The sequence below is a fragment of the Rissa tridactyla genome, chromosome 2 (genome assembly GCF_028500815.1).
Source record: "Rissa tridactyla isolate bRisTri1 chromosome 2, bRisTri1.patW.cur.20221130, whole genome shotgun sequence".
NCBI lineage: Eukaryota > Metazoa > Chordata > Aves > Charadriiformes > Laridae > Rissa > Rissa tridactyla.
This window is the reverse complement of record NC_071467.1, coordinates 111,222,943-111,246,298: the sequence shown is the minus strand read 5'-3', so window position 1 is coordinate 111,246,298 and position 23,356 is coordinate 111,222,943. Positions and strand designations below refer to the sequence as shown.

At 42.4% G+C, this 23,356-nt stretch overlaps 1 protein-coding gene across 3 annotated transcripts in view; it reads right to left on the bottom strand.

Annotated features, from left to right (window-relative positions):
• GLI3 (GLI family zinc finger 3) overlaps nt 1-23,356 on the bottom strand; it is a 213,880-nt gene that overhangs the window by 132,180 nt on the left and 58,344 nt on the right. For all 3 annotated transcript variants that reach the window (XM_054191551.1, XM_054191550.1, XM_054191552.1), the window contains exon 3: nt 14,053-14,295. In XM_054191551.1, the coding sequence (XP_054047526.1) occupies nt 14,053-14,295 (243 nt within the window). The remainder of the gene's footprint in view (nt 1-14,052; nt 14,296-23,356) is intronic.

Sequence of the window (23,356 nt, the reverse complement as noted above, 5' to 3'; positions counted from 1 at the left end):
CCATTAAATTCAATTAAATACTTAGCCCTGGCAATTTTCATGCATTTGTCATCAGATGGAAAAAAAAAATCTCACATTCCCCATATTTTTTATGAAGTCAGAAATGTAACAGCAATCTTCAGAATAGTTCTATAGAAGTCTGAATTGCTGACAACTAGCTCTAACGTGAAATTAAAAAGGACATAAATTTAACATCACGTTATTCAAACTATTTGTGTCTGAGAGACAGTAAGTATAGATTATTCTATTTATATATATATTCAACATATGTATCAAGACTATGGCTAGAGCACTTGATTGCATGTGTATATATAAATCAGACAGGTGTGTCTGTTTGTATAAAGTTCAGCTGCCAAGAATTTGCCTGTATTTCTTCAGAAGACAGGTCTTCTTGAAGGGATCTACAGCACCTCACATCATGACATATTGTATTACCTTTATTTTAGTTAATCTTTTTTCCCTTAGTTTCTGCTTCTCCCATCCTCCCAGCCTCTCAGAATTAGCTATTAGGGAAAAAATTCACATGGGCAGAATTTAACGTTCTTCACAAATACAGTAAAAATTACATATGTGCATTACTCTTAAGTTATGTGCAGTTTGGAAACGTAAGAATGTAGGAAGGTCACAGGCATATTTATGGTAATAATGGCACCATACAGTTTTATATAGCCAGCATTAGCTACGGGGTTTCTATAATACTTTATATATAAAGAAAACTAATCTGCTATACATACATTATGAGCACTTTTCAACATACCACATAACTTCCAAACAGAACACTTGAGAAACAACCCAGAAGGCTTGTGAAGGCACTCTTTTGCTTGCTTTTTCTTGTAAAAGTAAAATCAGTACATAACAAATGACAAGGTACTCTGTGGGCAATAATGCACAACTCATTAAGTTACCCCAAAAGAATTCAACTCGGAGCTATTGCTGAGTTTTCTAAGTAGAAATATGCTGGCTTTTGTTTTGTTTTTTTTTAAAAAAACAAGCAAACACATTATCGCCTTTCATAGCAATTTAAATTAGGGCCATCAAGCTGCTTAATACGGGTTCAGAACAGCTAAACTTAAAGACATCTACTGCCAGACAGATAAGAGTCCCTTAAGCTGTTCAGTTTAGCAGTAAGTTTACTTTTACCTGTCAGGGTCACTGATACTGTTTTTTCCACTTATCCAACATGAACCTTTGTCTTACTTTTACCTCAAGGACCATCTTAAAGTTACAGTATCAAAATGGCTTTGCAACGCTTTGTTCAATTAGGGAAATAATGAAAGACACTGAAGAAAAAAAAAAAATCAGTTCAGAGTAATGTTCCTTTCTTTGGAATCAATGCTGCTTGCCTTTTTTCCATCTCCAAGACATAGGTCTATAATAGAGTTACACAGAAACAGTACTAATAATAGAATATATCAAGGAGCTGGAAGGTACCTGCTTCCTATTGCGCCACCAAACCCAGGCTATGATTCCTGCATGCGTCATTGCTGCACTTTGCCTGCTGCTGTTTCAACTGAGAGCAGGCTTTGCCCCTTGAAGAAAGAGGTGAATGTTTTTCATAAACAAACCCTTATAAGTGCAGATGCATCTTTTTAATAAATTAATGCTGATAATGTACAACATTCCCATATCCTGAACCCTCCTTCCTGAGCAGAATGGCATGAATGCAAAATCCACTAGTGTAGGCACGGGAATAAACCGCCGATGGGATGATTTCCAATTCTGAAGCCAAACATCATCACTCCCCTCCTTTAAAAAGGAAAAAGGGGGGGTGGGCGCAAGAGAAGAAAAGAAAAAGGAGGACTGCCAAAACCAGCAGGCTAAGTAGAATAACCGGAAGCGTACAATTTACTGCTAATGGTTCAGTGTCTGCAAAGGACTGCTCAAGCTGTGCTCAACAAAAACTCAGTAATAGCCAAAGAGGGAAGCAAAAAAAGGCAAGATGTTTGGTTTTACTTTCTGTCAAATACTGTTAAATATGAGCCACTTAAAAAAAATAGAATGAAAGAATGTAATAATGCTTTGTACAGGTGGTACCAAGGTCCCTGGCTGGGCCTTCAGACAAAACCATTCCCATGTAAACCTTAAAGAGGATTAATCCTCAAGGACCACTGTAATGAGACCTTAAAAGGCTGAACAACAGCAGCCTATCACGGAGGGAAGCAGTAGCCTGCTCCCAGAAGTCTTCTCTAGCAGAGTTACATCAAAGCAAACTGGGACCAGATAGCAGGATTCTGCAAGAATCCCTTATCTCGGTGCTAGCGGATGCTTCTCCTCTGATTGTCTTGAACTGCCACCTGTCCCAGGCATCTTTGAAGGCAACACTAAGCCTGTGATGGATCTGACCTCCTTGAGCTGAGATTCTTTTATGTCTTTCTTCATTTTCTGCTCTGTTACATTCTTTCCCTGCAACGCACACTACATGAAACAAAGGGAGTTCTCACTCCTTGACTTACTGTCCCCAGCTATTTGAAAGCAAAAAAACAATGTTAAGGATTACGCTCCACCCGCAATATGGAGCTGTCCTCAGGAGACAAGCCTCTTATTTTTGAGAGTTATAACTAGATGGCTTTTACACGAAGGGACTTTACAATGAGGTTCAATGTTGCTGGGAGCCAAGATATGAAAGCTGCATATCAGAGATAGCTTAAAAAACAAAAAGGTTCATAATACAGAAGTATATGAAAAATCACATAACAAAAATAAGCAGGAAAATAACCAGGAAGCAACAAGCCTCAGAGAAAACACCATATTAGTGTAGTGTATGCATGCACCCCATATTGCACATAAATATCCTATAATACCAATGTCCAGCATACTGTAACAGGGCCGAATTCATCCTAGATGAAAACAAAGAGTTGGCCCGTTTGAATAAAATAGCAGCTCTGCTACTTGAGACACACGCGTACATTGACATAAAGTATATACCCAGCTCACACACAGGGATATGGCTTTATCGTGAATGTCATGTGTCAGGGTTTCAGTTTGTAAACAGCAGTAGGCTGGCAGCCATGCTCCCGCTGCCTCGGTGACATGTACTTCCAGTAGGTATCAGCCAGAGTTACAGAGAGCTGAAGATAGGTTCGGGGGCTGTCATCAGATTTTATTCTGGTAGCTATAACTACAACATACAGGTCATTACGGTCCCAAAAGGGCTGGGCTGAGGAGGAATACTGCTACAGCTCCCACCTCTGGTTTCCCACTCTTGCACTCAATCAATTCTGGACCAGTTTTTAAGTCCTTTTCTTCTAAGTGCACGACACTGCCTGAAGAACAAGCAGCAAAGCATAGCTAGGCTGTAAAGGACATTGTCTGCCAGCAGCACCTCTTCATTCCCTGCCAGCAGCACCTCTTCATTCCCTGCACTGACAAAATAAAAGGGTGTCATTAGTTGCAATTAGGTGGGGCTCATGGAAGTATTACGCAGCAGAACGGAAGCAGGAAAGGGAAAGCACCTTCTGCTTTTGAAGTTTCCTTGGAAATCACAGCTGGGACAATTCAACCAACCATGTAAATAGTGAGATTCTGCACCAAACAGCTGAGATGGACACTCGATCTCTCACTGTTACACACAGATAAGCAAAGACTGCAGCAAACAACAAGCAGATATATGGGGTCTGAATGCTAATTAAAAGGGGCTTTGCATGGAAAACACTGAGCAGACCACAGCGTTTTCTGGAGCCAAGACCTATTGGCACATGTTGCCAAATTAACCTCACCTAGAGGCATGCTCAGAAGGAATTTAAAGTTGAAGATGACTTCTTCCCATCTGTATGGCAATCCCCACAACAGGGTATTGTGCTTCAGGACGACAGAGCAGTGTGGCTAGCTCCAGTCTCCCATAAGAAAATACAACAGTCACTTCTCAACAGCCAGAGCACACTGTTTCAGATGACCATCTTCCCTGGAGAGCTGCGTCAATACTTTGTGTAGCCTTAACAAGCAGTATCCATGTCTACATCATTTCCTAAAGGCAACCCAGAGGCCACCCCCTTAAGCTAAAGCATGTCAACCTTGTTCTCTGCCAGGCTTCAAGCATGGCCTCAGCAGCCAGTGGCCTATACCCCCTCTGGTCAAGCCAGGACCCTGCGTACCCCGGCAAGCCCCACGTTAGCACATCACAGGGAACACTCCCACAGGCTGTCTACCAACATATCCCAGAGAGGGAGACTGGCCAGGATGCAGAGGTGCAGCATGCTTTAACCTCCCTGTACAGACCACCTTTTCAGAGCGATATAGACACTCAAAACTAACACCGATGGGAGGAACCACTACAGCACCCATGTCCTCAACCTGCCTTTCTGGTTTATAATGCACAGAGGATGGAAGGCATTACTAAATGTAGGATGTGTGTTCAATCTGTGATACACACAGAAACTAACTACTGTCTTTCAAGAGATGTGCCATTTGGTCTTTATTTGTAAGGGTTTTCTTCCAGTTGGCTTTATGTGCCTATAATCTTGTTAAAATTTTCTGTACTCAAGTTGACAAATCAAGAAAACCTGAAAACCTGTAAGACTGAAAATAAGCATAGACCATAGTCACTGCCAGTGCCAGGCAAAGTTGGGGCATATATGAGCAGGCCATACATCAGATTTTCCAAATCAAACATCCCAAGTACTGGGCAGCCTAATGATTGGCCAGTGATATATGAGTAGTGCTCCTCTTCTCCCTTCTAGTGAAAAAGAAAATAATTCCACTCCTATCATAGCAGCAATTAATGTTTTTCGATGTCTGGCACCAATTTTATTGTCAAAAGCACTGTAGATCACAGGTGTTGATGCCAACTCAAATATCGTCCAGCATGAAACATAGCTTTGGTGCCAAAAGCTTCCTATCACCGTACCATGCTGGTCCATCCCGGTAAAGTGAGCAACCACTGTTTATACATAACAAAGGCTTTGATCCAACAAACCTTATTCACCCAAGTAACCCAATCTCAATTCAGCAACAACATCTAATAAGAGTCAAGGCCAAAACTGAAGGCTTTCAACAGTTGTATCTGTAGGCAGGTTGGTAAAAAAAAAAAAAAAACATACAGATCAAATGCAGTACCTTTTTACACTAAGGAGTGTGACATGCTGGAATGAAATTTGTTTCAACACATTCTACCTCATTAGTTATTTGCTTCAGCATTTGATATGGTGTTACACTCAGCTGTTACCATAATCAGCCATTTATTTCAAAGTATGTCATATGCCATTACTTTTGGCTTGTTACCATAAGCTACTTCAACAGGGGATTGCAGATATAGGAATAACAGTGTTCAGCTCTTCATTTGTGAAATGGTAACATGGATCCTTGGGAATTATGATTTTAAATTACAAGTAGCACAAGGAGCAGGTAAGATGAAAGGGTAGAATATAAGACAACTGGGGATTATCACAAAGTTCATTGAAGTCAGCAGCTGTTGATTCATTGAATTCATTGGTCTCTGGATCAGTGCCGTTCGGCTGTTTGGGAAAAATGATGGCTTGGGGCAGCACTGAAATGTGAAAGGGAAACCAGAATGAACAATGGCAGACCCTCTCTGCTACCTTATTCAGTGTGAAGCAGGAAACAAGCAGAAACAAGCATAATTTAGATTAGAAAGCAATTCCATTATCTGGGAAGCTATCTGTGCTGAACTCCAAAAACTCAACAAGACAAATCCTGAAAGACAATACAAGTAATTCCTTTACTCTTTTTTTCTTTTTTTTTTTTTTAAATGATTACTCTTAAAGAGAAGTAGGAAGATGGTGTACAAACCTTCATATACAAACACTCCCATGCAGGTACTGCCATTTCTTCTGCTGTGTACACGACACCACCACACATGCCAGTGACCACACAGCAATACAGCAGCTATGCTCTTTAAAACATAGCTACCGATACATCAATACTTAGCACAGTACTGGTTCCCCACACTGGCGTTTGCTGCCTCAGCAGTAAGTTATATGATCACAAATGAAAAAAGATAGCCAGTGTAACTCTGACTGAAAGGGGAAGCGTTCCTGAAATGATCTCCAAACTCAGATGTGACCCACTGAACAGGCTCAAGAGCCCCAGTTGTAAGTAATTTGAGTAGTGTTTTAATAAGAGGTTAGAGAGTACTGCCTAAAGTACCCAAGAGCCAGGCTAAGAGGAAGCTAATTGGGTTGCTAGGTGGGAATAAAAGGCAGCAGAGGCTATGGCTAAGAGGCTGTCCTCCTAAGTACTGAGCTCAATCAATAGGAATAAAGCTGTATCCACTAGTGATCCTGAAAACAGTTCAGCAACCAAAGCATTTAAACTGTGTTAAAAGTAAAGGCCTGTTCAACCCTGGACTGCAAGAGGAGGCCAAAGCTGGTGCTGAGAGAATTCCATGGGACTATCTTGAAATTGCACCTTGTCATCAGGAGCCACGCTGCCTTTCAAAAGCTCCCTGGATGAGTCCTTGCCACAGGGAGAGTGGGCTCATGGTGCCCCCACACTGCCATTACCCCCACTGCCCGGCTGGAGGCATCCTCTGGAACACAACAGCCTCCTTCAGTACCCACACGTTTGGGATTCCCCGGCCCCAAGGGCAGCAGTAAGGAAGGATACTACACATCCAGATCTTGGTGACAAGCAGCCAGGATGAAACAAAATTAACACAAGGGAAGCGTGAAAGAGGAGCACCCTGTAAACATTAGTTACTCTGCAATCCAATTATTGCCACAGATTTCTTCACAAGAGTTGGACAATGGGAGTGGGCAAGGGGATAAAAAAGAGCTGAACTTAAATGTTTATTTTCTACATTTGGACACACTGATTTAAATGCCCTGTTACAACACTGATAAGGGTTCAGCTGCCTAAACACAGATACACTGTGCCATCTCAGACCCGTAAGGCATCTGAGACATTCATACAGAGTTACCAGATATGACACAGCATATACTGAAGATCTGTCTTTCCAGGGTGGAAGACACAGACCAACTAGGATCCTCCCAGGCATGAAAATGGCATTTGAAACCTCTGCTCAGGCAACTGCATTCCCTCTATCGCATCAACCAGATGGAAAACCACCAACGCAAGAGAACCATTTCCCTGGCAGTGTAAAGCGCTGCACAGCGGTTAAGTACATGGCTTGCACTCACCAGCTCAGGAGAACCTGCTTCAGTTCTTGATGAAAATCATGATCACTGATCCAGCACCTGGTTCACATGTTCCCCATGCTTTGCCATGAAGATTCAAGTTGTCGCAGCCACAAAACTCCTTGACAGATAACATCTAACACCAAAAGCTGCGTGAGGCTAAGTTCCAGCTAACCTTTTTTAAAGCTCTAAGCAGCCAAGTCAAAGAAGCTGCTTTTCAAACCGTGACCCCTTGGCCAAGAAATGCTTGCAGGGTAAAGCACTCATAAAAAGCTGACTGACGGACAGCAACCTCAGGCATTACGGGATGCTTCAAAATTTGCAACAAACAATACTTATCTTCCTTTGGCCACTATTTCTCTACATACCTGTCATACTCGGCTAACGCCTTGCACCACACAGCCTCAAGAATAGCACAAAGATCACTCTGATAACTAATAAAAAGAGAAAACTAATGATCTTGCCTGCTGAAGTGTCAGTAATGAGCACAACAGCTATGCGTCAGGCTGTAGGGGTCTTTAGGGGGCTTTGGTGGTTGTTTTCAGAACACAGCAATGGGAGTACCATATCTCCTGCATGCTAGTGGATCTCTAGGAGGGAAGAGGAAACTTTATCAAAACTTTTCAACTCAGACTTTTATGGCTTCTAAATTCCACCCCCCCAAACACACACACGCACCCTTCCAGCTGCTGATGCTATAGAAGTTACCATGTAGGGACACAAAATCAGTCCAAACCCACTACAGATCTTGTCACAAGGCTCTTAAAGACAGAAATGTCCATGTCTCAAGGGACACAGCAACTTTGAAGAAGCTTTTTATTCTCTCCTGATTTAGGGAGAACTGATCTGCCTTGAGGCTAAAGAGATGGATTATATTATTTCTTGGCTTTTTTTTTTTCTCTCCAGAGTTCTTAACTATGATTCTATGGCTTTAAGCAATGTATTCTGTCTCCTTCCATGAAGGCAATATACAACAAATACATCCTCTAAAGCATCTAAAAAAGCTTTAGCTGACAAACCAAATCAAATCTGTGAAAGAGGTAAGGTTTTTTTGCATTTATCCGCTGCCTTTATCTTTCCTATTCTGAAAAAAAAACAAAAACAAAAACAAACCACCTCACCCCATATCTTACATGCACTTGAACAACCCAAAAAAGGAGATACTAACAGAACTCATCTGCTTCTCAGAAGGCTCCATACCCAGTAGTGCCTGGCAGATAAATTCTCCTAGGTACCACAGAGAAAGAAATAATTTTTTTCTTTTTTTAAATGTGATCCTTAGGACATTTGTAAAATTTTGAAGTCCAAAAGAATTACAAGGCCATAAGAGACCTCATAAATATCCTATTCTACCCTCCACACAAACAGGATCACTTCCTTCTATGTGATTGCCTATAGTTTCCAGCTGAAGTTAATCCTACTGATAATGACAAGAAAACAGTCAATATTTGAAGACTTAAAAACAAAACAAAGCAAAAAAACCAAAAAAAAACCACTAGAAGATCACCTTTCAGCTTCGCAGCAACATCACATTTCAAGGCCTTTCAAGTATTGGCAGTTCCGCAGTCTGTCTGACTGAAAAAATCCAGTAGAAGAAAGGATGTCTCTTTGTGCTACTTCTAGCTGTGAATCTATGGCTGCAATTGTTACTTCGAAATGAGAGGACCATGCTCTCAGGGGAGAGCAACTCCAGGGCTCTCAAGAGACCCCACTTATTACACAGAAAGACTCCAAAGAAAGGGGCAGGAGTACTTGCAGTGAGAACAACTTCCCCAAAACAACCAGGGAGGTTTGGGAGGCATCCTGGAGAATATATTTCCATTTATAAGCTGCTGTTAAGCTTACAAGGTCTGCAGCACCTTCCCAAATTTCAAACTGAAGTTGCCTCTGACCCCAACTTTGATTTTGGGAGCAGTAACATTTTTTGTTGGAGGCTACTGAAAAATACTACTACATTTTGGATTTTTATCCCCCCAAAAAGTTTTTGCAAACATGGTAATTTTCTTAAAGACCAACATTTCAGTTGCTCAGCTAACACCAGTAATCTGACATTCACTTTTATACTAGAGGCTTTTTTTCCTGTGAGTTGTCTTAAAAGCTTTAGATTTTACTTTTTTCAACTCCCCCTCCTTGACAACATTTGGAACCCACCCCATAAATCACTGTCAGTGGAGAGTTTTGTTACTAGAGCATTTAAGCCCCTCCCCTGCAAAATGCTGCAGAAAGAGCTGAAGTAGGACTCAGATTTTCAGATGTATTTAAGAGGCTAAACTCACTTCAAAACTGAAAAGCCCCTAAATGTCTTTAAAGACCCCAGCCCTAAGTCTCTACAAAGATTCCCCACTGGCACTCTCCTACTGCTCTCCAACAAGGCTGGGGGGAAACTCTATAAAAAGCTGTCCCAGGCTCCTACCAGCCAGTGACACTGGGAAGCTAGAGGTGAGCTAAAAGTGCCTACTTTGAGACTATCCAAAAGCATCTCGATTGTCCCTCCAGAGTCCCAAAACGTGCCAGGGAGAGAACAGTGGAGGCCACCGGCGCCTCCCTCTGCAAAGCAAATGCAGACGCCCTTCCATGAGCTCATCTGCTGGTGGTGACCTGAACTGCTCTCGCTGTCCAGTGCACCACACATAGCTGGCCATCACGGTTCAAGCCATGTTACTGTGAAAAGTCATTGCTTTTTAATTACTACATTTTAAAGCAGTGCTTCTAGTTACCAGTTTGCATTTGCAGAAACAGAATCTAATTTCCGCACCACCACCACCCCCTGCCCCCTTTTTCCTTTTCTATAGGGAGATGAAGGGAGGGGGATTCCTGTCAATAGAAATTAAAACGCAGTAAATAATGAACAAGTGCACCTAGTGAACCAGGACTGTATATTCCTTGCTGTGGTCTTTTGTTCACATTGCAAATCAATTTTGAGATGACACTAACACTGGGTAACCTAACCCAGGCAGTTATGAGGGGTCCCATCCTTACAAAACACAAGTCCAGGCACAGTCAGTGGGAACTGAGGGCAATCAATACGTTTGGAGGGTTAATCCCATGAAATGTGCAATAAGCAGTTCCCGCTTCCTCAGATACAGAAGCTTCAAAACGAGCAGAATAAATCCCCACTAAGGAAAAAGAAAAAAAAAAAAAAAAGTTGAGTTTCTGCTTTCAGCTACATTCAGTGCACCCTCTTTGAGATGAAGGGATGTACCAAAAAGAATCCTGCTAGAGCCATTCCTGTATATACAAATTTTTAGATCAGAGCCAACTGATCTGTCACAGCTTTTTACTTAAGATAATTCTTCAGGCTTTACTAATTAGGAACTAACAATTCTTTCAGATGAGCTGTGAAACCCAGGGAAGAATACCAGCAGTATGTTTTAAATCAAAGTGTTTACATCAGGAATGATTCATTTTTTCCATGAGGAATGACTTGTGAGACAGGCAGTCTTAGCACTGCCATAAATCTGCGTGGGAATTAAAATTGGGGAAGAGAGTAACAAAGGGAAGTTGCTATCCCCACCTCCCTTGCCTCAGCCCCACCTCTAGAGACAGAATTTACATTAACAAGGGGCTCCAAGTACAACTGCAATCAGTGTTTGAGAAACACAGGGCTTTAAATCCATTTAAGAACCACTGCAACTAAGCTCAGTAACCCTCCTCTCCTCAATACTGAGGTGCAACGCATGACAGGAAGCTCCAGCATGTTTTTTCATCTGCCCTAAAAAGTTTTTAAAAAGTTTAAAAAAACCCAACCAGCCTTTGTGACCATTGTTTAAATGATCCTTAAGAAATCCATAACAAAAAAAAGAAAACAAATTTTCTTGTTTAGCCCTATGTGTTTTCCCTTTTATCTGTTGGAGGACAGAGGGCTGTGGGCTGAGCACGAGACCGTTCTCTCGTTCTCAGTTGCTAAATGGTTGAGGAGCTCTCTAGCAGTGCAGAAGGGCCACTAGCTCCATAGCATATTTCATCCCAGCTGTTTGAAAAGCTGGTCCACTTGAAACACAACCATTATCCCCACCCACACTCTGCAAGAGAGCAAAATTCCCCTCAATGAGGTATTTATTCCACATACATGGTAACTATTATTCCCAACGTTTACGACATCAGTCATTTTAATTAGGAAAAAAATAACAACAACAGAAATCCTACAATGCACATACACAGAGACACACAGATTTACATGTAGAAATGCAAAGCATTCAAGTTGTTTCTAATAACTGCCGCTCCTGGAGGGGACATGCGTTCCACACACAATTGACTTAAATGCTCTTTTCTTGCCATAAAGATACACAGATGTCCTTCTTCAAAAAAATTATTTTCCCTTTTCCTGTGTTACAGGAAGCCTGCCCACACTTTTAAATACAAAGTGGGTATAAATAGAAGCACAAATTAGGCATCTTGAAAAGTCTATATTTTCCAACCACAGCGAAACTAAGGAATTACTGTGAGTGTTTACATACCCAACTATGTTGAATTAAAACAGTATTTTCTACCCATATGCCCAGCAAAACTGGCAAGAAACTAAGGAAGAGAAGGATAGCCTTGCTGGTTCTTCACCTGTTGCCACAGTGGGACTGGGCTATGTTTACATTATTCAGCCTTCCTCATATGGACCACTCTAAGCGTCAGCCTGAATATAGTCACCACTTTGATGAAAGCATGTCTTACATATATAAATGATACAACTACTATGAAAATTTCAGTAAGTCTGTCTGCTTTCCTCTAAATCTAAGTAGACGTTGGTCTCTTTAGTTGTCCTTCTGTATCACATCTATTAAAGGTAAATAAAAGCATGACAGCTCCTTATATGACATTAATAGCTTGAGGGATTTTATAAATCAGTGAGTACAAGTGTACAACAAGCTACAGCAGCAGTGAAGCAGGTCTGCCAATCTCATGTTTTCTGACTAAGTCTTCTGCTTTACGATCATGTTGCTCATTTAAAATTAACTCCTCTCCTGTTTTTCTACTGTTACATGCTGGATAACTTCTGCTCTTCTCTCAACTTCTGACACCAGTGTTTTTCTGGTAGCCCAAACATCCTAACTAGCTAGCATTACTGGTCACAGCAGTTTCATTAAATCTTGAGAACTCTTGTCAAAAGGCAGATTCAATACAATAAAACTAAATAAACTAAATGCAAACCACTCAGGCTCATTCTGACCAGCGAGCCCTTTTTCTTCAGTCTGAATCTTCACTAGTATCAGGAACACTTTGAACTAGATTTAAGAGGTGAGCTGGCAGCTGGTCGGATGGTCAAAATGGCAATCGTCACCATTAAATTCAACATAAGGTTTGGGGGTTGTTTTTGTCACACATTTCATCTCTCACCAGCTGTACCGCCTACAAACAGAGAAGCTATTTTGCTTTCCCAATAAGATTTCTTCTTTTTTTTTTTTTTTTTTTTAAAGTGAGAGTTGGGGGTTGCATTAACAAACCGTAAGCTACAAATGGTGTCTCCAACCCACAAGCTAGTGTTTCTACGCACTGCTGCTTGTGAGCGGTCGTTTGTTCTGCACATTCACGCCTCTCTGGCAGAGAAGTCTGCTGCTGGTGTGCTGCGGCACATCCTCCTCAGAAAGATGAGTAACTCCCCCAGAGGGTTTGTGCAGGGCTGTGCGAGAGAGGAGGAGGAGGAGGAGGGTGTACAGAAACCGACTGCCTACACTGGAAGAGCGCTCAAAAGCCCAACTGCAAACTTTTCCCCTAAATACTGATCTAAACTATAAGGACAACAAGTGTTCGTTTTCTGATAATACCTCCATCCTTATTAACAATCAGGCTTTTTTTTTTTTTTTTAAAAAGGAGGTTGGTGAGACTTAAGATTGTGCGAGACATACTTTGATCTGCACCCTGATGAGTGAACATTCCCTTTTGCTGCTAGCCCAACTAATGAAGGGATAAAATTAGCTTTTATCCCTAGCACTTTCTTTAGCAAAAAAACATGCACTAATCAGCTGTCCTCACTAATCAGTCGTCTGGCTAATGACCTTTTGCCTTAAAACACTAAAATTTCTGAATGATGTGGAAAAAAAAAAAAACCCAATGCAGACTGGCCCCTCTTTGTGGGTCTTAAGCCTATCATCTGGAACTGGAGACTGGAAGGTTAAATGGCAAATCTGTATCCTGACTGGGTGATAAATCTATAATCAAAAGGCACAAGCCTTGACACCTCAAGATGTACTTCATTACTACACAACTAAATGATTATTTTTCTCTTTCTTTTTTTGTAAACTAGAAGCAGATGAAAAAAATTGCTTAACTCCCTCATATTTTGCCTGTGAGAAATCCATTCCACATCTGTGTTCAAGTGTCAGTTAATTTCTTACTTTTTTATTAATGCCTGAGCAGGAATTCAGAAGTTGAAACCATTTGCCTTCCTTCCTCCCCCCCAACTTCAGGGAACTGTAGCTGGGGAAGAAAATTGCAAAACCACTCCATCAGCCCACATACTCAAAACACGCACGTGAACTGCTAAAAAACCTCCAAAACAAAACCAACCCCCCCAAAACATGGCAATAAACCTTCCAATCCCCCCTCCTCCGAATTCTCATTGTACAAGGCACAGTCCTTCCTCCTCTTAATACCATACTTTAACATTGTTTTAAAAGACGGATTTTAAAGAAAGCACAGAAGGAAAATGAAACAGGCCTTAATGAGGCTTTTTTTTTTCCTCATGTATTAAGGAGGTGGAGCAAACGCAACCCTGGATGGCTAAGGAGGATTAGCAACAGATGAGATGTCTTGTGGAAGTTGCTTTGCAGAGGCCTGTGGTAGTTTCGAGCTGCAATACAACTGCACCCTGGTTTTCAACTTCAAAAAAAAAAGGTTGTATTTACCTCAACCCCCCTCCCAGTCAAAGCCATTCTCCCTGGGGACGATGCAAGGCGACAAATAAAATTACTTTAAATTTGACAGCCTTCCAACTTTGCACCCCCAAAACGAACCAGCAATCGATACTCACGGTAATGAGGGTCCATGTAACCGTTTCGGGGGTCCATGGTAAAGAGAGTCCCGCGGTAAGGTACAGAAGGTTCGGGAAGGTGCGATATAGATCCATGGATCTCCTTCTTGATTAATGAGGCCCTTTCCTCGCTCGACGTGGAAGGCTCTTCACTGATCTTGCCGAGGCCTTGCCCACCCTGCGGCTGCATTGTGATCGCGTTCCTTCTCTCTCTGTGATAGGTCTGCCCAGGACTTTCATCCTCTGCAAAAAAAACGAGGGAGAAGAAAGAGAGAAGGGAAGGAGAAAGAGACACACACTTTTAGCCCATTTATAGCAAATGCAATAAAGAAAAGTTCTCCCCCCACCTCCTCCCCCCCGCTTTCTTCCTCCTCACTACCCCCCTCCTCACGGTGTAAGTTTGTGACAGTGGGTGCACGCGTGGCTATGAGAGATGGTCTGTGGCTACGAGAGCGGGCGGCTGCCGAGCGGTAGATCATCGTCACCCATGCGCCGATGCTCCTACCGGCGGGGCTATCAATCCTGTGAGAGGAGACACGGGCTTGCTGTTTTCTTGCCTCTGGGACAAGGAGACTGGGAGTTTGGGCTGCCTGACAGGGAGGCAAAAAAACCAATTTGTCACCAAGAGGAGAAGATGAACCTGGCTGGCTGGGCCTAAATCAAACCTAGCCACCCACCGCCGCTCCACAGCCCAGCTCCAGTCCCCGGAGATTTGCTTGTGGGAGAGGCTGGAGCCTTGCAGGAAGGTGGTTAGCAATCAGAAGTAAGGTGGACAACAATAAAATGGGTAAAATCACCCAAAATACAGCACCAGCAGTATCAGGCAGGCACAAGTGAGGCCAGCCGCTCTTGAGTGTCACCACATGGATGTGTGTGCAGGGTGGTGGAGCACACTCCCCCCTCCCTCTTTTTTTCCATATCCCCACAGACAAACCCACAAATTCCTAATGAACGAGGGGAAAATAAAAAGGGGGAGGGGGGAATAACCATAAAAATCAGGAGGGTGAAACCTAAGCCCTAGTCTGGAATAAGCCTCCAGGCCTGTGGTACCACTTGTGAGGGAAAAAGGGCCTCCTGATGATGGCTCCACCACCAGCCTCCCTTGCAGGCAGCCCCAAGAGCGGGTGCTGGGCCAACCCTCTGCTCCCATGTGAGTTTTAACCCCCTATGGACCATGTACACCCTTCGAAAGCCCAGACCAAATGGTTCTGTTCCTCAACAGCCAGATGCACGTTCCCAGGTACATTTCACAGGTGCCACGTGGCGGAGGGGTTTTGTTAGCTACACAAGTCTCTACTGTAAATGCACTCCTTCAGTTGCACTATTGCTTTAAAACACAGAGACATTTCTCTGAACAAGCACAATTGCTGGCTGTAATCCTTGGCGCAATACCCATGCTCCAGGTACAGCCTTGTTCAAATCAATCACGCTGCACGTATGGGTGTACACCAGTACATCTTGAAGAAGTACTGATAAATACACTTAGCTTCAGAAGCTGCTCAGCAGTTCTAGAAGTTCATGAGGAACCTCAGATTATTAAACACCGTGCACAAAAAAGGTAACTAGAAAGAGAATTAAAACACCTTTAGGAAATAAAACTAAGGTACACTTACTCTACAACCCACGTGCAAGGAAGGATCATTGACAACCGTGCCAAGACTGCCCTTCAGTTGTCAGAGATTTGAGGTCAGGGCTAAGTTTTTCACTTGCACTTTGCCCTGGTGTACTTGTTCACACAGCAAAAGCAGCAGCCAGCAATTCACCAGGAGACTACTTTCACCAAGCCTGACACCAGCGTAACTCAACCCATTTGCCTTCATGTGACTTCGATCAGAAACACGCTCCCTGCCTATAGATACGTGCAGCTGAATTTTGGCCTTTATATGCATAAACTAGCTACACCATTGCTTTGAATGTGGTGCTGGCCAGGCTTCTCCCTTCCCCCTCTCCTCCCAAGTAGTAACGACAGGAAAACCCAGCAGCGTAGCCTATTGAGCACTTAATTATTTTTCTATCTCCAAGTATTACAGCAACTGGGGTCTGCTGACTTATCAGCATCTTCCAGGGACCAAATTCTTTTTACAGCCAGCAGTAATTCTCCATACATAGCATTTCCAGGGTTGGGTCTGAGGAGAAAGAGTTAATGGAAACAGACAACAACACTGCAGAGTTTAAACCCTTTGCCCTTTTCTACTTTTTATTAATATGCACAGGCACCAGTCGCTGCTCTGAATTAGCAGGGTTTAAGGTTTCAACTTTTTACACTGAAGCTGGTTTTAGTTAGAGAACTGCAAAAGGGAGCCTAAAACTTTAAAACTTATATGAGGTTTTTAGAAAGCTGCTTGTATAACTAAAAAATAAATCACCCCAAAGTCATATTTTCCATCACATTTCTCTCTAGCCGGAGTCTTTTATGCTAAATTTCAACCTAGAGTGAACTTTCACTGATGAGATGTAAACTCTTGTAAAAATAGGGGATTACACTCCATTTGAAATCCTGACAGACCCTTAAGCAGAGCAAGCTAACCTGTGCTTACCACAATACAGAAAGCAGCAAGCTGGAGTGATCTGTGGGGCCCTATAATCAATCCGAGGATCAGACAGGATTTCAGTTCTTTTACTCTTCCATATAAAGCTAATATTTGTTAAAACTGCCATCCTGGGGTACAACAAGAAGCTGACGTCTGTCTGCAGGCTCCACTTTTATTTTTTCCTTCTCAAAACATGCATGTGTCATGAATCAAGGTACTAGTCACTGCTATGGAACAAGCCGAATTTCCAAATTGCTGAATGAAATTCAAAACCTACTTTCAGTAACTTTGAAACTAAAGGAAAAATGTGTTTTGTTTTAATAAGCTTTCTTTTTTTTGGTTCCTCAAGGAAAAAAAAAAAAAGAGAAACAAAAAAGCAGTATTTTTTCCTTCTGCATCAACCATCTCTCTCCCCATTATGAAATGTAAGAAATAAAACATTTCTGTATACTGTCTGCCATGTAAAAACTCCCCCAGAAGAATATTTTTTTTTTTTAAGTAAACATGACAGCATTTTTGCAATAGTAAAGCATATTAAACAGCAAAACATCTCGCTAAACTTCACGCTCCACACCTCTGAGCTGCTTTTGATAGGGGACCAATGAGAAATTTGACACCACCCGTGCTCCAGGACACGGAGAGACGAGCGGTTTGCGGGAGCTCCCCGAGCACCAAGCGGGAAACTCCTCTTGCAGTAATGCTACCGACTCTCACAACGGCCGGCGAGCCACTCCAGCGCGCCAAAAGGCAAAAGCTGTCTAATCTTGTTCTGTTGGAGACGAATCGTTCAATAAAGTTTTAAGAGTAAGTGCGTGGGCAAGCCATGCCAGGCCAAATTATTGACAGAAACATACTGTCCACCATGGCAACAAGTGGGACTCTACAGCAAAAATGTAAGCAAACAGCCCACTTCTCCGGCAGCATCTGCCAAAGGGGTTTACAGCCAAATACACAACAACTGTTACTGCTCTGCTCACGTTTTAGAAGTGGGCAGCTTTAGGGTCAAAAGAAATATCTGATTTACTAAAAATCTTGCAGAGAGATGAATGCCGAAGTTAAAGGGACTGATCCTCCCTCATCTCCACCTGCTTCCCGCTGGTGGGACCCCACTGACTCCAGCATAGTTCATCCCACCTTTTGTGGGTGTAAGAGAGGGGTTAAATAAGAAAAGAAAAAGAAAAAAGTAATCAGGCCCCAAGAGCAATCTGTATAAGCTTCTCTTTCTTCATGTATACCCTACTCTGCCTTAACAAGCCAGTAGCCAGAGACACGTGTTATCAGCGCCCAGCCTGGAACGATCACATTAATCCAAGATTCCCATCCACTGAGAAATACCTGATTTAGTCCTGCTATTCTGATCAGAAGCACTTTTTATTAGAAGTGCTGAGCACCAAGAAGTACTTCATTTAATCAACGAGCTTTTTCAAAAAACTCACACTGGACAGCATGCCTGAGTAAACATACTTTTTAATTGCTCAGCTAATTTACCTAGAAAATTAGAAATCGGGACAAACTAAAACCTAATGCAAAAATCCATTAAACTTTTCCCTGTTGAACTTTTTTTGCCTTTTTTTTTTAATTGTAGACCAAGACAAAATAGAAGCTTTTTTATTTTAAACCTCAAAGTCAGCAACTAAAGAAAAGTTGAAATCTGTTGATACACCACACTAAAAATCAGTCTCAACACACTTCAGAGACCCCTGCTTAAACAGGACAACCCGAGCCCAGTTAAATCTGTTTTTGTATTAAGTTTCATTGCCGCATTTCTGCATGCAGCTTGCGGAAGAGCGTTACTGTCTCATGAGTGATCTGCCAACACACTTAGGCTGGGTAAGAGAAGAGACAAGGTACTTACAACTCAGTCCAAGAGACCCTGGCTGACGCTCCCTCCAAGCTCTTCTCTTGACCAAAATTCTGTGGCTACCGGGACGTGGGCATTCCTCCCTCTCTTTTCCTCTCTCTCCCTGTTCCCCCCCTCTCCCCGTCTCCCTCCCTCTCTCTCAGAGGCAGTGCTTCTCCCATTAGAGGAATTAAAAGTGGTTGGTGCCATGCTAAATTTAACAAGCTCATTAGTATTCTTCCTGTGTGCTTCCTAGTGAACTCTCCCTATTCAAGCAGCTCTCTCTAGCTGAGGGGTCAGGCGGCTAATCATTAAATCAAACTAATGTCACCCTATCACAATCGGCCTAAGAGAAGGAGGGTTTATTATTTCAGTTTATGCTAAATAAACGGTTTTACAAATGGTCTCCAAGCAAGGTCAACAGCAGCTTCAATTACAAGACAAACTTAACAAGAGTCGCTATAAACCAAGTGCTCCATATTGACCTAAGCACAAGCTCGGCTCCGTATATTGCCACTAGCAGGATTGTACAGGAATGCATATTGTAAAATAAAGGAAAGGGTAATCTTTTCTTTGCCAGAATTTGTGACTGCACAGAGACTGCTCATTCACCTCTCCCCAACCAGCTTGCTGCTCAGCTCAATTCACCCCACACAAAGGCTGAAGACCAGACCTCAATGGACCGAGTGAAACATGTTCAAAACTAGGCTCTCTATTGTGACTGAATTTCTTAACATCTTTTCAAAAAGCGGAGAATGCCTTGAGGCTAAAGGAAGAAACAGGCTAATGGTGAATTGGGAATACTGAGCAAATTTCAGAGCCCTTTCCTCCTAGCTTTTGAGGTTGAAAGCAAGCTCTTTCCTTTCAAGTTTCAAAGTCCTTTTTCCTCCCGCAGTGTCACAGAAGGATTTGAAAAGAAGGTAATTGTGCTCACAGTCCCCCTGATCAGAGCTTACGTCCTATTTCTGGTATTTCGGAATACTTCTTGCAATAATGGTGCATATAGCTCAATCCCTTAACCGTCCTGCACTCTGCAATTGCTCATTAAATGAACAATTGCTGGTATAAAATGCCTTTTATGTTCAAGGTCTGGATATAAGATAAGCATTCTAGTACTCTAAATTTGGTTTACTAAGGAAACTCTCCATCATTAAATTACAAAACTGAAGTTGGAATATCAGTCTTTCCCAGAAAAGTAGCATTTTAGGTTGCTGTGAGCCAGAAGGCGGGGGGGGGGGGGGTTAGAATGTAAAGAAGATTGACTACTTAGATTCTTAATAGAATAGATACCTAAATAAGAAAGCAATTTCCCTCACATTTAAGAAGGTCTAATTTTTTGAGACTTGCTATTTTCTTCCTTGAAATGATGCAATAGAGCAATTGCCATGCTCATTAGGACATGTGTATCTGCGCCTTCTTGCATACGCACGCTGAGCTGATCACTACTCTCTGGCCACCTTAAGAGCAAAGCAGGAGGAAATAAATCTGTAGGACTGTGCCTGCCTTTAAAAACAGTGCGTGTTGTAACCAAAGTTTTGTTTTGGGTGGGTGCAGTAGTTTAAATTGGGCACTCTCAGTCCCAAGTTTGTTATTTTCCTGCATTTGGAGCAACTGCACATGAAGTACTCGCTCTGGAAACACTAACACAGATAGGAAGCACAACGCTCATAATTGGTTTTAAAAATAGACTCCAACCATAGGACAGGCTACAAAATCTGTTAGATAACAAGTACAGTACTCACTTTCTTTGCAATGCTTAAGCATACCTTATACAAGACTTCTGTGCTTATAAATAGCATACGTTATCTGAACTCACCACTGAAAACATATAGATTTATATTCCCCGTTTGTAATGGATTTTCAGCTTAGTTTTTTCCCATTACCATATGTATAGTATTTTCCAGAACTGATTTGTGACCTTTGGAATATGAATACACGGCTCTTTTCTCTGTTTTGTTTGTTTGTTTGTTTTGAGAAACCTGTTATATTCTTTTGTTTGTCATCTTTAACTTTCACTGGAAGCAACGAGGCAGAAGGCAGACCCAATCCCAACAATACCTACAAAATACTCCACCCCCCATTATTTTCCACAAGTGAGATACACATTCATTTTTGCTGCACCCACAGCACAACTCAATTCAGTCCTTTTTTTGAAAGTAGAGGAAGTCAGAACACAGTGTTATCAATACAGTTTCTGTGACTTTCCCAACAGAGTCTGATCCTGCGCTCCTCTGGGTCAATGGCAGAACTCTCACTGACCTGGAGGAGACAAGACTGGGCCTGTACAGAGCTCACACTGCTCCAACGCTAAGTTAGCGATGCGCTGCTATCAGCAGAACATAGCTCACAGCCTTTTCCAGCTGCGCACATAACTCTTCCCTAAGACTGTTGGGGAACTTGCTAATGGTTGCGGCTTAAAATTCAGGTAAACTTTTTCAGGCAGCTAGATCAGAGAGCCTTGTTAGTAGCAATGTCGTTACCTTAATTTCTTGATTATCCAGATGAATTTGCACTGCTTGGTGCCTCCTTAACTGCTCCCAACTAAAACCAAGTGGCTGAAGTTAAACAGACATATATGAAATTATGTAAAATAAAGCCACTTTTAGAGCTTCGTACAAGCAAATAGTTACCGGATTTAACTGAGAGTCTGCATCTACAAATCCCACCATCAGACCTATAGGGAGATGCTAAAAATCTTATTTAAGCTAAAAAAAAATCCTGCTTAGGGAACACAAGAGTTAGTAGCGGACACAGCTGCATACACACAAAGGCACAGGGGCTGTGGAAACCTCCTTGTTGGTCCTGGGACTCACCCTCAGAAGGCAGACAAGGAGGGTAGGAGGTAGGTCTGGGCTGCCTTGCACTTAATCCTACCTCTCACTGATCATACAGGATATGGGGAGAAAAAAACAGAGAAGTAACATTTGGGTATAAGCCTGAAGTTACTGACCTGACGCTCGAGCCATCCTACTGCCTTCAATGACTTTGGATCAAGCCGTGGAAGTTGCTTGCTGCAAACCAGGTTCCCGCAGTGTCCTGTTGGCCAAGTTTGCCTGGAGCTGCCCAGCCAACGGGCCAACCAGCTGATATATGGAGCCTGAGCCTCTGCAATGCCCAGCCCCAGCCCGCGGGGCTGCGGGTCTCAGGGAAGCTAATAGAGGCACTAATTCTCAGCAACTTGCAAGGTCAGGCTCCAAAGGAGTGGGAGCCTCACTTCTGAACGAGCCCTCTCCCAGCCTGTTTCCACACAGGCTTTAAAATAACAAAAACAAACAATTTAAATCAAAACAGCTGAAAACCATTTTCTCCCTTCCCAAGTTCAGGACTACGTGTTTCTCCCATGGCAGACAGTGGATTATTGCAGTGATACTTAACACCGCTGGCGAGCGCAGCCCCCAGCACTCTGGTTTAGGTGTTAGTGACGACATTGACTGCTGCAGGAATAACACTAAACCCTGCAACCCAGGTACCGAGCAGGTGCTGAGCTTTTAAGTTTACCTTCATAGTAAACTTAAGGCCCAAATCCTGCTTGCTTTACTGGCACCGTAATCCCGGGGATTCAGTGCAACTGCTCGTCCAAGTAAAGCAAGAGGGAGTCACATCCAGCATCAGAAATGCTCCAACTGTTGGGCGCGAATGGTCTGTCCCTGGAAAACGTATTGGTGATGTTTGTTAGCGTGTGGAAATGCTATATCATTAGCTTGATGAGAAAGGGACTCTTAGTAGTAGAAGTGCTTTGTAGTGCCAGTGGACAAGAAAAAAAAAAAAAAAAAAGAAAGCCTTAATGCAGAAGTGGAAGACATCTGAAGGTAGAATTAATTGGCAAAATTAACATGTAGTGCGTGATTTCTACTTTTAAATTCGCAGAACTAGAAGACAGGCAAGAACATCTCCCTTTCTTGATATAGTAAGTTTTATGTTTTGATTTTGCTACTTGAGGATTGGGACACTCGCACAAGAAAAAAAATCTCTTGCAAAAACAATCTTAATTTTTCATTCCCCCTTTTAAAAAGCGTTCTGCCTTACAAAATTCAGCAAAGACTGCAAGTTGCTGTGTGACAGCCCCAGCGAACTAGAACGTTTGCACTAAGTCTGCTGATCAAGGCTAAAACACAAGCTTTGGACTTGCAGGGTATCTCCAGGATTATTGCCCTTCTCCAACAGCTAGCCTCTTCAAAGAGCCAGAAGACTCAAATATAACTTAAAGACAACTACGGACATCAGGATCTGACTATTGGCAACCCTTTCTCAGACAGGAAAAGCTCCTCAGCCTCTTGCAAAACACTCAAAAGGATCCTGATTTGAAAACATTATGAAGTTCCTTCCATTAGCCAGTTATTAGACTGTTAGTCACTGCTTACTTTGAGCGGGCTAATTAGTTACATCAAAGGCGCTACAATAAATTCCCAGGAGGGTTTTAGGGGGGAAAAAAAAAAATGTATTTCTCAACCATCTAATAGCGCATTTATGCCTATCTGAGGGTAACTGCCTCATTTCACTCAGACACTGGGGGACATATTCTGTGGTGCTGTCACTTCATACCAAGCCAGCAGCAACACCGGGCCTTAAAGCTGTTTTACAAAGCTGTTTGTAGCCTGATATAAATTTGATTAGCCATGCTTAGAAACCACAAAAGAGCGAGAGAGGAGTTATAAACCCTTTGGTGCACCATCTCCCTTTGTAACATCTACAGCCCAGACACCTTGGCCTTGACAGAATTAAAAAAAAAAAAGTTAATTTGTGTTGCATACAGACTAGATATTTCTTCCCTTTTTCCTTCAGTGGGTCCAAACTGCTAAATGCAATCATTAGCCAATCACTAAGTGGTTTGCAACAACCCAGAGCCATGGCAACCCTTCAGTTTAGATGGCAGATATCACCTATTCCATTGCGAAATTTATTCATTGCTGCATCCTTTTGCACAGTTGCAGTA